This window comes from Opisthorchis viverrini (genome assembly GCF_000715545.1).
Source record: "Opisthorchis viverrini unplaced genomic scaffold opera_v5_306, whole genome shotgun sequence".
Lineage (NCBI taxonomy): Eukaryota > Metazoa > Platyhelminthes > Trematoda > Opisthorchiida > Opisthorchiidae > Opisthorchis > Opisthorchis viverrini.
In genome coordinates, this window is record NW_008751964.1 from 283,907 (window position 1) to 299,234 (window position 15,328).

The following is a 15,328-nucleotide window of genomic DNA, read 5'->3' on the forward strand; positions in this document are numbered from 1 at the left end:
CCATGTTAGAGTGGCGTAAGAACTGATCTCACATTCCATTGACTACCATGGGCGTACGAAATGGGGAATGCATCTTAATCGTTGCAAGATAAGCCAAAGTTGTCAACCTGCTTGCATGTAAATTGCCAACGGTGGCTGAGAACAGTAGCAGCATTTTGTTTGCGAAGGACAAACAATCGATTCACTGGCTTCGCCATTGATTGTGGCATACATTGGGATGTACGGACAGGCTTAGGTATACTCCCACTGAAACCGGCAGGCGTTAACTTCCGCTCCGTCAACCGAATCATCTACTCAGAACGCACCAATCGCGATTAAGGATAGACAAACCTCACCAGATTAGGGATCCACCCCCGCGAACGTATACCCACACCTTCATCTTCTACGGATGTGTTGTGGGATTCCATTGATCGCTGTATTCAAATAAGTTTACTCTCGCTCAGCGTAACGACGTTGCTGCTTCCAAGCAGACCGCCTTGGCTACTGTAGATTACGCATCACGTGCAGTAGGAATGGTTTTATCTGTGGACATACTATACGGTCATTCGAGCTAGACAAAACCTAATCAGGGGTTTGATCCTACAGTGAGTTTGTTACTACCTTTTACCCTTGGGGTCTTGTATTTTTACGCCGGGTTTTTTAGTAATCGCCCTACCAGGAATGGTTCTTTCTAGGTTTGGTCTCTTTCTAGAAAAGGAGCAAATGCATCGAATCGAATCACAGTAGAAGAGTAATTAAACACGCCACTTAGCACTACGATCGAAGTAAATATGTCGTTGCTTTTCAAAGTATGTTGCGTCTGAGCTACTCGTGGTGAATAGACGCTTATGAAACAACATTGGTTATTCTCACAGGCTGGCGATTCTAAGGTCATTTATATTTCCACAACTAGGTTTTATCCGGCTTCGTCCTTATTTTGAAACATTGGCACTCAGAATCTCGCGAACCAATCGCAATGCAGGTTCGCTTGTTCTCTCGCCCGCTGAAGGACAACTGATAAGTACTGCATTCGATTCTGCGGCGCTATCCACGGAAATACTGTCGCATAGCACCTCTAGTCAGTAGGTTTTTATTTCAGTTTATGACGATTGTTACCAAACTTTTCCGGAATCTACCTAAGTTCTTCGCACTTGATGCAACCAATCAGGTAAGGAAATGTTGCCTTAGGTAGAGGTCTTTGGTTAGATAAAATTGCTTTCTTTCGAATAAGTCTGTATAAACTGTGGTAAATAACTATCCTTCAGGGAGAAGATTTGGGAAACCTAAGCAGATAACCTAAAAGGCCGGTTTACTGTTATACCGTAGTGAAGAATGGGCTTCGGTTGGCTTGGCACTGATCTGTCTATCTATAAACGTTAACAAGTGAGACACTTCTAGACACATTAGTTCGCTCTATTTGCTCATGGACCTAGAGCCAGCTCAGTGGTTAAAGCGTAACCTAGCTAACCAGGAGGTCCGTGGTTCGAACCCAACTTCAGCATCTCAGCTGCTTCTGTCTAGACTTGGACAACCTGGGAGTACCTGACCTTCGTGCTTCCTTCAGATGGCATTGCAGCTAGGCTGGGCAATTATTATTGTTACCATTTACTTTAAATATATACATATATATCATGTCTAGGCCGTACGATGGCTTGCGACCTGTCTCTTCACGTTTATCTTATTCCTTTGTGTCTTTTGCTTCCTACAATGCGCAGGATTTCACTGGTTTGGCCATGGCTAATCCGCGTATCTGACTTGAATGTCAGTCATTCATATCGTTGTTCGCCTCATCGTATTTTTATCTTTTATCATTCATATTCATGTTCTTGAGGCATAGTTGTACGAGAATAGGAGAGTGCCCGTGTATTTCATCATCAATCAACATCAATCGCAAAAACAAGAAACACGTGCCATAGATCTGATCGGCACTGAGAACCGCGTAAGCCCATCATGATACTCAGAAGAGATAGTAAGGACAAGGAATTTTACCCTCTCTTCTGTCTCCTTCAATTAGAAGGCAGACGTAACATGAGTTCTGTATGAACAGCGCAGATATCCATGAAAAATAATAATACGTAACCGATGTTCATTTTTGTGAGAACAGCCTTACCCTGAGTATGCTTGATACAGATGAATCCGTGTCACCGAGTTACTGAATAAAGATGTATTATCTAAAGCGTCATGTGTTTACAACAAATCATACCTACTAGGTAACCTCAACATGACTTCTCCGGTCCAGCACAATCAAGTACTTTTCGGACACCCACGAACGACCACAGTACATCAGACAGTTGTAGAAAGATCACAGCTAGTGTCCGCTTATATGCGCAATTTACGTATTGTCCAATCATATTTCGTAACCCAGAAGACAAATTTAGTTGATGATTAAAAAAAACCCATCCTATCTAAACGACAGCGATTGAAAAACATGGTAAAAGTGACTATCAAAAGGAGTTCCTTATTGAGCACATCTCTACGTGATAAAATTATGCGCAACCATCGTTGACTGTGTAAGCTTGCTTCGCTATAATGAATCTGAAGTGCAATGGTAGAACTTGCACATTTTCAAAATGCAAACTTTGGTTACCAAAGACCCGAATGAATTCTTCATTTAGCTGTGATCTGACAACTCAATGACAGATTGTCTATTTGATTTTGGCAGGGATTTGTACCAACCGTAGAAACTACTACTCTATTTTATCAGAATCATAGAATGTGCGATCCAAATAGTTTCACGCTGATCGCGAAAAGACAAAAACAAGTTGGACGCATCAGTATTTAGTCCGAGAAGAGAATTCGTGGATTTCGAAGAAAAGTGATCGTTGTCCCGGATAAAAACTTCTCGTTAAATAAGGCGGCAATCTGTTTGGTACATCAACTGCGTCCCAATGGCGATTCCTAATCTCGTCGTGGTTGCATTGTTGCTGAATTGGCTGGTATCGGTCAATGTTTGTACAGTTAGCAAAACAAAGTACCAAGCTTCCCCAAGCACCTTAGATCGGGGACGGATCCGTATCCGCACCAGTTACCAAACCGCCACTAGATCTCTGAAACAGACAAGAAATGTCACATTCACAACACTTTAACTAGAGAAATCAGCTTTGAGAACCCACCGGTAGTGTGAAGTGTCTTTCGAACTTGTGATATAGATTAGTCACATACCCTGGATGGCTAACAGGACTCTGATGCATATATCCAGTTAGTTATAATCAATAGTTACATTAAGTAGATTCAATTATGGGACAGTCGGATGTCGTAGCGCAATGTCCTACGCTCTCCATACAAATAACTGCTTTCTGTCCCCCGTTGATCAGTGCGGTTAGCCTTATCTCCAACAGTCCGAAAACCGGAATTTCCTAATAGACGCAAAGATCTATGATGCCAAGACTGAGCTGGTGCTACTTTGAACCGTCATTTAAGAGGCAGGAGTCAAAATGTCACCCTTAGTAAAAATTCATCCCGAATATTTATGAAGGTTTTTTGCAAAGATGGTCCGGAAAAGATCAACAAGACCCCTCCAGACCAGATGGTGACAGTGTTTGTCTCAATAACTCCGTCGTGCTCATTTTCAAAGTATTATGCTAGATTTGCACAACAGCTCTGCGGAGCCTCTTCACTCTTCGCCAAGGTTTCGCTTCAATCTCAATTGAAGCTTTCAAGTATGTTTACACTATCAACAAACTGTAGTACAGCAATGTTTGTCTGCCGGCGCTTACACACTATCAGGGTTCTAAAAGGTTTTCATTACCATTACTCAGCTAACAAACAGAAGACCGATGTGAGAATTGTTTAGAGTTTGGCAGACAAAGGACATTTGTGCGCGGAAGAATGAAAAGCTGGTAGTGTTAGGAAATTCGCTGTGCAGCATGTCTGTATAACAACGGGGTTAAACTTACCACCATACCTGCCACGAACGAGGCGTCCTCTTTCTACAACAAGTTAGCGCACTATCTGGTTTATGTTATTAGTGCATAGTGGACCAACAGCCATGTACCTAAGGCCTCGTACTTTTATCTGGCTCCGAAACTTTTGCATCTCATCTACACTGTTAACAAAAAAAGGCTAAGCACATTTTATACTAAGATCGGAAAGACAAGGCAAAGAATATTATAGGAACTCGGACTATTTAAGGGTACTCCCGTGTTGCTGCGGTGAAAACTGGCCTTCAAAGTAACATGTGACTCATCCTACTACACCTAGCTTCCAGGTTCAAATCAAGACGAAGTGCGGAGTACAACCATTTTCGGGCTAACTGATTTCTGTTTCTACCGAATCTAGAGCCTCTGGTTTGTTGTTTATATTTTTCGGTTTTGTCTTCCTCATACTTGTGGTGTAATATTTATTTGAAGATTGGGAACGGCGAATTACAAATGTTTGTCTCACAAAGAATATCTTTTTACAATGATTCTCCCTCCTCAGTTCCCTTAAATTTTTTACACTATCGCCCATACAATGTGTGGCCTCATTGCGGAAGTAACATGAAGCGATTATACAGAGCGGCTTCGATCCTATACCTTCCATAAAATACTGCTTAATTCTTTGTCTTTGGACGATAAATCCCAATGGTAGCTGTCAGAATAAGACAAACGCACTGGAGTATTTGATACCATCCGGTCGCTTTGGTTCGCCGTGCATAAAGTGTGGTGGAATTCTAAGAAACATGGAATGACCTACCAAGACACCCATTTGTGAAGCCGTTATATCTATCAGTTGCTGGATAATTAACTCCTATTCTCACTCATCCTTGGAAGAGGAACACTAAAAACATGCCATTGCGTGAACTTCCCACAAGGCAACTCAAGTCCTCCATTTTATTTGCTGAATGTTTCGCACTACTGGTGTGGGTTCAGTAGCAAAAAACATCACAAAATTGTGCCACCTCAAAAAGGTGACACGTTGGTTCTACAGGACGAACCAAGACAGGACAAAGGCGCTATCGCAGGTTACGACTATATATACTGTTTTCCAAACTCACCTTATAAATGTTGAGTTAACCAATGGAGTTCGTAAGTGATCTTTACGTATCTGGGTCTATAAGTCTACATCCTAAGACGCACACTTATGGCGACCAAAACGCGTTCTAACGGATTTGTGTCTCTTTCCTCCGGAACACGATGAATAGGATCGATTTGGCCGTTGTCCCGAGACTAAGCCCACTTTTGTACTCTGCCACAAGATCAGCCGTAGAACAGTGTTAAACAGTGTGGTAACAAATAAAAAAGTGTCGAATGAATTCCCTTCAGATAACATCATCCACTTGCCGCAGTAGATCAAGCATTGCCTCTTAATTGTTTTACTATGAGTGGTCTAACCTCTAAGGCATCCGGCTGAAAGTTTTACGGTTGTAGCGTTCAATCGGATCCATTTAAGTGCTGAATGCCTAAGTGGATGGCGGATGAGTGGTCTAACCTCTAAGGCATCCGGCAGAAAGTTTTACGGTTGTAGCGTTCAAGCGGATTCATTTAAGTGCTGAATACCTAATTGGATGTCTGACTGTCTGTAATCGATATCTTTGTGAGCCTGAAAAGAGAAAGTTGATCCGATAATCTGTTGACAATCTTTGTGAGTCTGAAAAGAAAAAAGTTGATTTGATAATCGGTTAACAACATGCACTCAGCAAATCAATGCAGCTAGTTACACAGGATTCAGCACCCGTAAACTTAGCACTGTCAGAAACTTGATTTGCTGTCTTCTGTTTTCCGACAAAAGTAATAAATTATAAAACTGGATTGAAATAGTTGTCACAGTTAATATAAACCTAATAATTTTGCTCAAAAATTCGAAATTTGGCTCACTCCAAACCATACAAGCAAAACGGATACCAAAAAAATCATTTCTCAGCAAACTATTTCACATTTTCTACGTCTGATGTATCGCATTTGATATTTTCTTTAACAAACCTACCTGCATGACCTTGCGGTCTATCTGACCACGCTTGGTCCATCAAAACATGCTCATTTTCCGGTGAGAAACTAAGAGAGTCAACTTAAGTATTAGTTCTTGTTTCAGTGAAGAGACGCACCTCTAGCCATCAAATGGACAGCATATCAATAAACTACTTTGCTCGACTGATCGATGATGTCAAAAAGACCTCAAGGTGTTGTGTTGTTGTCATAGTTGTCCGTAGGTCACATATAGCACTAATCCAACCAGTCAGACAATATTTTTGTCTCACCGTTCTCTAACTTTGGTCACAGCAGCGTTTTACTGGCACGAAAAGAGTTCAAATCATCCGAAGTAAATTTGCACAGCAGTATGACCACGAGACATCAATAGTGACCGAACCACTCTCTATGGGTAGCCGTTGCAGCGATTGCCTTTAGAGAGGAATATATCCGAGTTATGAGTAGTTTTGAGGAAAAAACGGTTTTGCTTGCTGGTTAACAATAAATCTTTGAAGTTTGGAAACTACGCTCGTAAGCTGTTTGTTGGCCAATGAACTTGTCCAAACCTACCATGATTAGCAACACCAATATATCAAATCGCAATCAAAAATGCCATCGTTTTCAGAAATTTATTGGTATAATAACCAAAAGTAAATTCAAAATACTCAAGGTTGTTTCCACCATTTAATTCGCCAGCGCTGGTTTCAAAGGACCGTGTTTTGTTCAGTACTCTTCGCTGAGCCCCATGAACAGTTTCCAAAATATAGACTATCAGTCAAGTTCATTTTAAATGATATGCATTCAAGCTTATCATGGACGATTTCATATAACGCTGGCGAAAGGTGTTTGAATTCAAACGAAAAAGACAAAATAGTAGGTTTTTGTTAAAGAAGTTGGGTTTTTGCAAATTGCCGCTGGCTCTTCAGGGACAACTTTTTGTCACCACCATAATGTCCAACTGAGGATGATGAATACTGTACGGAGGAAGACTTTCATTAAGCGATCTGAAGTGGTCCGATACGTTAGTGTTCTGATTAGAGTAGAGAAAAACGGACATAGATGCAAAAGCATTTTACGGCATGTTGACGTTTTCATTCAGTAGGTTATAAGGTCATTAGTGAAAGACTAGGGAGGGATTGAACTGCACCATTGTTGATCCGTTATCATTATTAGCCGTTATTGTTCTGATTAGAGTAGAGAAAAACGGACACAGATGCAAAAGCATTTTACGGCATGTTGACGTTTTCATTCAGTAGGTTATAAGGTCATTAGTGAAAGACTAGGGAGGGATTGAACTGCACCATTGTTGATCCGTTATCATTATTAGCCTAGTTGTTCACATATTTGGTTTTCCAAACGTCTACAACTGGTCAGTTTCATACAGTTTATAGTGTTTTCCAAAACTGACCCTTATTGTTTTTCAATTCATGTACAACTTGATAGTATCAAGAGATTTGTTGGGCACTTCCCAGAATCAAATGAAAATGTCACTTTTTCGAATACTTATGTCTGGTTTCTGCTGAAACATGAACAGATTAACATTTTGCCGCTTACTTTTTACTCAGTCACAACCCTGGAGGAAGCTGTAGAGAGCCTGTTCCGGTGGTGATTGGGTTTAGGCAACCAATAGCCAAGACGTTTGATCACAGGAATTATGGTAGAGCCACGAAACTTCAGCAGAGTAAAATATCTTCAGATAGGCAGTCGTCGATAAAAGGCGCTTCCTAAGTTGAGCTACGACTAAGTTCATCATGCAGAAGAAAGATTTTCAAAGTTTGGATTTGATCTTTTATACGACCTGACCAAAGATTGTTCACAGTAGTATCCTGTAATCTTCCACTTGGTTCCAACTGACTGTCCGCTCACGAGTAAATTTACTTTCATATTATCACGGTGAACAGTAATGGCACTAAATCAATCGAAATTTTCTAAGCCTACTGATCTGTTAGGCGATATAGGAATAAGTAATTATCTTTGTTTATGAAGAGGTCGGCTTAAAAGCGCAAAGTCCCATGTTATTCAACTGACCTTACTAAAGGTCTCGTGGATGCAGAGTGAACTGTCTCGAATAAAGGTTTTTCCCCCTATTGGTGTGAGCGTGCCGTTCTTCCACTAAATGAGTTGTTCTGTTTCACTGTGCGAAGTGGAACCACCAAAAAGTGTACAAATCTGTAAAACGTTCTCTTTCGTTTATTCCAGGGCCTCTGCCATCCGACCCGGATCCCAATTTTCCTTTTCGGAAGCACCTTGAGAAAAGTATTGTCCCCAACCCCAAAAAGGCGATCCAACGTATTATTCGAGGGGAGACCAAAGCTGAACGTAGGCAGAGGAAGGAACAAGACGAACTCAATCGTCTTCTCAAGAGCAAAGCTGACACAGACGTAAAGCCAGTCGACACACATTCCAAAGACTGGGAATTCTTCCAAGAATTAACTGCTCAAATTGAACATACAGTTCAAGAAAGTGCCTCGAAAGTTAAGGTTCTACTTCCATCTAAACCCCATCCGCTCGAAGAAGACGACGACGACGAGGAGGACCAGACAGAGGACTGGGCCCACTTCGACAGCGCTTTCGGATCAGAAACAGAGCCGGCTGCCGTGCAAACGTTCAACCCTTGGGAAGATAAAATCGAACCTTCAGAAGTCAGTGAGGAATTCAATTTAGAGTCAGAAGGGATAGATGCTGTGCTGCATGATGGTGATATGACAGACACGCTGGTTCAAATATCGGATGAACCGGAACGCTCTGGTCTAAACGAAGAGGAACACCAGAGCATCACTGATCTAGAACGCGATCTCGGTACTGAGGTCGTTTCAGAGGACACAGCAACTGGGCTAACAAAGGATATCGACACATTCCTAGGAATTGAAGCAGCAAACGAACCAAATAATCAAAAACCCCTCAGTTCTGACCCACTGCAGATATTGGAGTGCCTTAAGCCAAAAACCGAAGTAGATCCTTTGGAAGAGCTAGGGCTTGATTTAAGTCCCAGTACTGGCATGGCCACCGACGTTGTCGACGACCCGAGAGATCTAGCTCTTGCCGATTTCACTTCTGATGTACAGCAAGAGAGTGACCACAGTCCAGCAGAGTCCCTAGATTCTTCAGGACCAAACCAAATTCAGCAGTCTGATACGAATCCGCTGAGTGATGATGCTGAAATGAACGCACATGAGATCCAGTATGTAGACACCTCGTCTAAAAAACAGGCAATTGAACTTCCTTACCAAGAAGATATGGACCGCAGCGACGTAGAAGATTCTACCGCAGTTGATGATGTACTCTGGGGTGGATTTGGCGAGATTCACGTGGAGCCTAATGGCCATGTAGGAGCGGAGCCCGATCCTTTTGGATCAGACGATTTTGGGTCTGCTGTTGTGAACTCTGGGAACGGTGCACAGCCTGGATCCAAAAAGGAGGCAAATCTGTACGAGCAACCAAGTAAAGACGCGATTCGTCCACGTGCCAAACCGGTTAGACAAGAAACACTTTCCGGAAATAACCCTTTCAGGAAACGAACCAGTGAGGATAACGAACCGGACGATGAACTGCTAAGAGCGGCTGCTTCAATCGGATTAATAGGTCTTCAACACCCAGTCCGAAAGCATCGTGACAGTTTTGAGAGTTCTGGCAGTTCAGTTGCTGATGACAAACTGGGAAATGAACAAAGTTTGCAAGCCGCGGGTGAAAGTACAGAAGAGGGCCCTACTGACGACGTTGACCATATTGAAAACGCTAAGGTACCAACACACGGTTTCGATCCACTGCAAACTATCTATCCGGAAAGCGATAATGAATCTGTAGCTTCAGAGGAACAAACCCAAACAGAAAGTCAAGCTATCTCAATCACAATCAAAGATAAGCCTGAAGTTTTGAACGGAGATCAAACTAGAAACTCCCCTGAGGTGCCTACTCTTACAGCTCCTCCACGTCCACAACCAGTTGCAGCTGAGTCGAAAAAAGTCGAATCGGAATTGATTTCACTAGATGCGGAGGCGGCAGACGAGCCTGTGGCAAGACATCCGACTCCTGTTGGGTGGGTGAATTTTAATTCGGAATCTGCCGAGATCCTGGATGAAACGGACAAACAATTAGTTCCCGCTGAGATGACCTTTGAGGTAGACTGGTCTGCCCCGGTCATGCCACCCCAAAGAACCGAACCGGAACCTCCGCGCCCAGATACCCCAGATCCGGAGTTGGACATACCATTCTATCCTATAGCAAAAGATGGTGCATTTTATCGACTCTGGTTACGTTATCCAGAAAAAAAGACAAGAATAAAGCAAGTGAGTAAATACACTACTGATCGTTATTGGCGGGAGATTGCCATCTGTTTTCGTATGGAGCATGGACGGAAGGTTATTAACCTGCATGAAATTGATGACAAGTCTGATGTAATTGCCTCTGAACCTTATCGATCCATTCGTATTGAACCGTATATGCAATTATCGCGCGAAAAATTGCAACAATATGACAAGTATGGAAAACTGCACGTGTTCAAATTGAACCATGTTACGTATCGCGAAATGGTTGGTATAAGACCTGAGAAGTTTTCCATAAAAAGTCTTCAAAATTTGGTTACCCATAAACCCAAACAGAACGTAGCTGTGGATCACTTACCAGTCTACACGGAAATTCTCAAATTTGGTTCTCTTGATCAGAAGAAAATACGCGAACTCATGTGCGTATTCGAAGATGCACTGATGCAAATTCCCGCACACAAAGACACCTCACTGACATATAATCGTGAGGAGGTGTGCTGCTACGTTGTAGATGAATACCAAGCCCATGTATCTGCTGAAGGAATCATCAAAGAACAGAAGGCTCGTACCAGAATTCTGTGTACTGCATTTGTGAACGGTGGTCCCCATATTGTCCTTGGTTTGAACGATAAGTGGCGTTATGGTAGAGAAGTAGTTCGACGATCAGACATACTTCCGGTGATGCATGATGAATGGATCAGCATACGCTGTCCTGAGTTTCACTCATGTGTGGAATTGGATGCCTACGAGGTTGATCATATGCTTAAATTCTTTCCACTGGACGGATGTCGTTTTGAATTGCTTCGATTCCGAGTTAGTCTTCGAGGGAATAAGGAGCTCCCCATGCAAGTTAGAACAACTTATGGGATCGATGGCCGCCGTGTGTCAATGCGCTGTGAACTTCTGGTCCCAGGATTTTTCAGTGCAAGCAACCGAAAGGGGGCGGTCGCTTGTGAGAATGTTGAAATTCATATCCCAGTCCCCGAAGATTGGATTTATCATTTTCGGGTGGAGAAACATCACAAGTACGGATCGGTTCATTCAACCTTGCGTAAACCCGGACGAATCAAGGGATTGGAAAGGATTACCCAAATGGCACAGAGCCTACTTCCACCAAGCATTCTCGAAGCTAGCATTGGTTTGGCCAAATATGAACATTTGTACAAGGCTATTGTATGGCGTATACCGCGTATACCAGAAAAGCACGAAGGTGAGTTCCCGACACGACTTCTTATGAACTGTTGATTTATATGTGACTGCCTTTTAGCATGTGTGTACAAATATGATCGCCACATCTTTACAGAAGTTGTGCACACTCAAAAATTCTCTGAATGACAATCAGTACCAACAATTCAAAATCACGGGTTCTTGGTGCTTATATAAGATGGCCACTCCTCAACCAATGCTCTGATCATAACGGACAATTCCAGAATTTGATGAGGCTGAAATCCAACTTGGCGTTTTTCGATTCGTACGAAATTTAAAAAAAACCGAACAATTTTATTTATGATGAGTGTCTCCAGAAAGAACAGTATTCTTGTCTGTGTTCAGGGTCTATTTCAATCAGAGGAGGGAAGCCGCACCATACCAGTCTTATTTTGTGTTGTTTCCTCAGAGTCGTGTACTAGTAAATCACAGAATTTCGAACTCTGTCAGGTGCATTTAGTGTTTAGGATCATGTTGTCTTCAAACAGCGGTCAGATGTTAGTAGTTTGATAAGACTTTGGAACATTTAATTGAGATTTCGTCCTTTAAGTTAAACCAATCTATGCTGAATGGCAGAGAAGCACTGTACAACAGTTTCGCTCTTATTTAGAGATATCTACTGTGCGCACCTCAATGAAGCTGAAACAGCTGTACAATACTTTTGGGCCATTCGGCTTATATTGACTTCACCTGCAGGATGAACTCCAAATTAAGAGATCAAATGACCTAATTTCCAACCCTAACATACCAATTTTGATGCATGATATTGAAACTGACGCTGGTTTATTGGTTATCGGAACCAGTTTAGTCATTTCGACTGTCTATTTGTGTCACTTGCTATTTGTTACAAACACGGTTTTAGATGATAGTCTGTATCTGTTAACCTGAACGTCAGTAAAAGGTTTTGCAATGCGTAGTGCCACGTTGTAACAAACCATAGTCACCTGTGTACGGAATTATTTGACCCATTAATTTAAGGGTGACAACTGCTTGACCTTCTGTAAGACATAAACACAGGCGTAATGTACACAACACGTGACCAGTTGCGTGGTCGCACTACTCCTTTGAGGTTGACAATATACTAAGTATATCTCATCGAAAAACTGAGTTCGGATGAAACCGAAGAGATGGGGATACGATGACTCATGAGACCCTGCTCACTCCGCCTATTCCTAGGTAACTACAAAGATGATATCCAGTGAACTTTTAGTTCGGAGGGTGATCTCTTGATGAAGTTTTTCAAATGAGACTAGTTGTTTGAGTAATGTGAAGGCAAGAAAATGCCTACTACTACTCTGAGGAAGCCGGAGATATATCAATACCTGGTATATGTCACCCGCTGCCCAAGGAAATAGAAAAAAGTGGCAAGCGTGATGTCAGGAATGTCCTGCTATAAATGACAGTACCAATCAACAATTCATGTGGCAACTGAAAAACGTCCATATGTGAATTAAATTTTTGCACAATTCTTGTGCGTACTAAACATAATTAGGCTCTTATTCTGTAAACTGTTCAACGAGGACTCACCTTTTAATCTGTTGTACGTGAATCCCATGTTGGCTGCCGGACATTTAAATGGACCACCTCCATTCCAAAGTTGCTAAGTGGAGTTATCGTCCATTTTAGGTTGTCACACATCAGTCGGTTTTCTTGAGAATAAGTAAAGCTACCAATATCGATCAGCAAGTACAAATTCCGACATTCGCTTTTTAAAGCTTTGTCATCAGGAGTGGAGAACATTTTGCTTTGTGCCTGCTTACGAATAAGAGTGTACCTGTTGAGGATCGCTGTACGGGGACTTAGACGATGAATCCGGTGACTAATTTAGTGCTTCGATGGATCTCACATTCCTTTACGGGAGGCGCGTACATTGATAAGGAGGAAGTTCAGATCGAAGTAAACTCGAATAACGAAGATATGTAGCAAGATTAGAACATCAAGGACCACAGTTTTCCTAATGCCTTCCTAATACCTTGAATCCGAGTCCGGGTAGCCGCATGACAGCCTGATGCGCTGAGCCAAATCAGAAACCCAATGAACGTGCGAATCAGCTGATCTACTGAACACTTACGCGTGAAGGCGTGTCATGTGCAGCCGAAAACGGGCTGTTTATAAAGCTCCTGTGGAAAGTGTTGGGCGAGCCAAAAAGTGATCCTAGAAATAGAACTCATCTGTCAAGGGCAAGGGAAGAACAACCAATTAAATCTGTCTCGACGAAAACGGTTATTCCACTGGCAGTTACGTACGGAGCTGGTTCCCCCAATAGGCTCACCTACCCATTTACTGCTCTGAGATCCAGCTAACCTATCAGATATAGCTGCAGTACGCGGTCAGATGGGTGTCACCATTACTGTGCTTTTTACCGACAGACATTCGCTAGGAGTAGTAGGGGACATCATAATTAAGGTGACCTAGCTGGAGAGTCAAGCCCTCTGTAGCTGTTGTGGCGCTTCCTACCGTTGAATACATTGCCGAAATGCATCAGTGGGGGGGGGGAGAGACTTCACTCGAGGAGCCAGTCAACAAGTGTGACCGCGTGATGTGGATACCGTGATTGAAGGATGGGTGGCGCTATATCCTGTCTAAGTGCGAGTTAACCACACTGGTGGTCAGCCGCTCGTGACCGAACGACCAAATGTTGAGACTACCAGCCGGAAGGTCGAGGGTTCGAGACTCTCCGGGGTTTCGTGAGATGTGCATTGTTTTTCAGTGTAGATTGGATTCACTTACAGAACGAAGCCTCCACACAGAAAAAAACCAGGATTGCAAAACTAAAACATGTGAGGCGCGACACAAGCGGTGAAGAAAAGCCTACCAATCGTGTGAAGCAGAAACATCATCTGTGAAAGCGACATATCCGACATCACATCACACCACATCACGTTTATTGGCTGGCCGATCGATGGGCGAACCTAAGGTGTGCACATAAGCTGTACTCGGACACAGTGAGTAAGCGGTGCAGGTCAATGTTTATTTGAGGTTCTTTCTAACGTGCGCTCCTTGAAATCGACCAGCACTTAAAGTTTGTCCCTACATCTTACGATTCTGCACAGGACATTTAGCTCGGGAGCAGATTTTGCCTTGAAACCGATTTGGTGTCCATACGAAGGTCCATCCGTATCCTACAGATAACATAAGAGTTTTGTTCAACAACACGACCAGGAATACAACTTAACTGTCCGTCAGGTGTACAGTATCACCAGCAACGAGATCCGGCGGACGAGCACCATGGTGGTGGTTAAAAGCTAAGTCTGTCTGAGTATTAAGTTGTCCATTATATGGTGATGATTTCAAAAGGTGTGCCGACACGTCTACGTAGAATCGCTTATTACGGGCACAAGTTCTGGGTTACTGGTGCGCTTGAAGTTGTCCAGTAAATCTGCCAAAAATTATCCATTATTTCTTGGACAGTGCCCTCCCCATGCAGTTTAATCACTGCACACCTTAATATATCCACGAAAAAAGTCTGTTCGACTGCGAATGATATACTGAATTGTGGATGTGTTCAATACCAAAGGACCTGAAAGAGGTTGCAAAATCTTCAGAGAAGAATCATTTTCAAGAAAGAAAACAAAAAACATGCGTCATGTACTGTGTCCCGTTTCATGATGACGAAGGTGTCGTTCATTTAGCGGATCCACAGCTTTGGATTGATGATCGGCAGTACCGCACGCTCTAGTCTTTTCATTACCGCCTCAGCAATGAATCCTGATATTGGGGTTCCCATTGGAGTTCCTTTCAGCTGTTGATATGTTTCTCCATCGAAGGTAAAGTATGTATCCATGCAAAGGTCCAACAGTTTGCATATACTTTCAGGTTTCATGGCTTCCGTCGTGTTTGGATTATTCCGAAGCAGTTCCGCTATCGTTTCCCATGCGAGGTTGTGGTTGATTGAAGTGAACAGTGATGGGACATCAAACGAAAGCATGACTTCATCGTTTTCTATACTGAAGTTCCGTAGTTTGCGTAGGAATTGACCTGCATTTTTGATTGTGT

At 42.7% G+C, this 15,328-nt stretch overlaps 1 protein-coding gene across 1 annotated transcript in view; it reads left to right on the top strand.

Annotated features, from left to right (window-relative positions):
• Positions 1–534: 534 nt before the first annotated feature.
• T265_09818 (hypothetical protein) overlaps positions 535–15,328 on the top strand; it is a gene marked incomplete at both ends in the record, with an annotated part of 20,512 nt that continues 5,718 nt past the window's right edge. The window contains 2 exons of the mRNA XM_009176001.1: positions 535–584; positions 8,064–11,336. Coding sequence (XP_009174265.1) covers positions 8,567–11,336 — 2,770 coding nt within the window. The remainder of the gene's footprint in view (positions 585–8,063; positions 11,337–15,328) is intronic.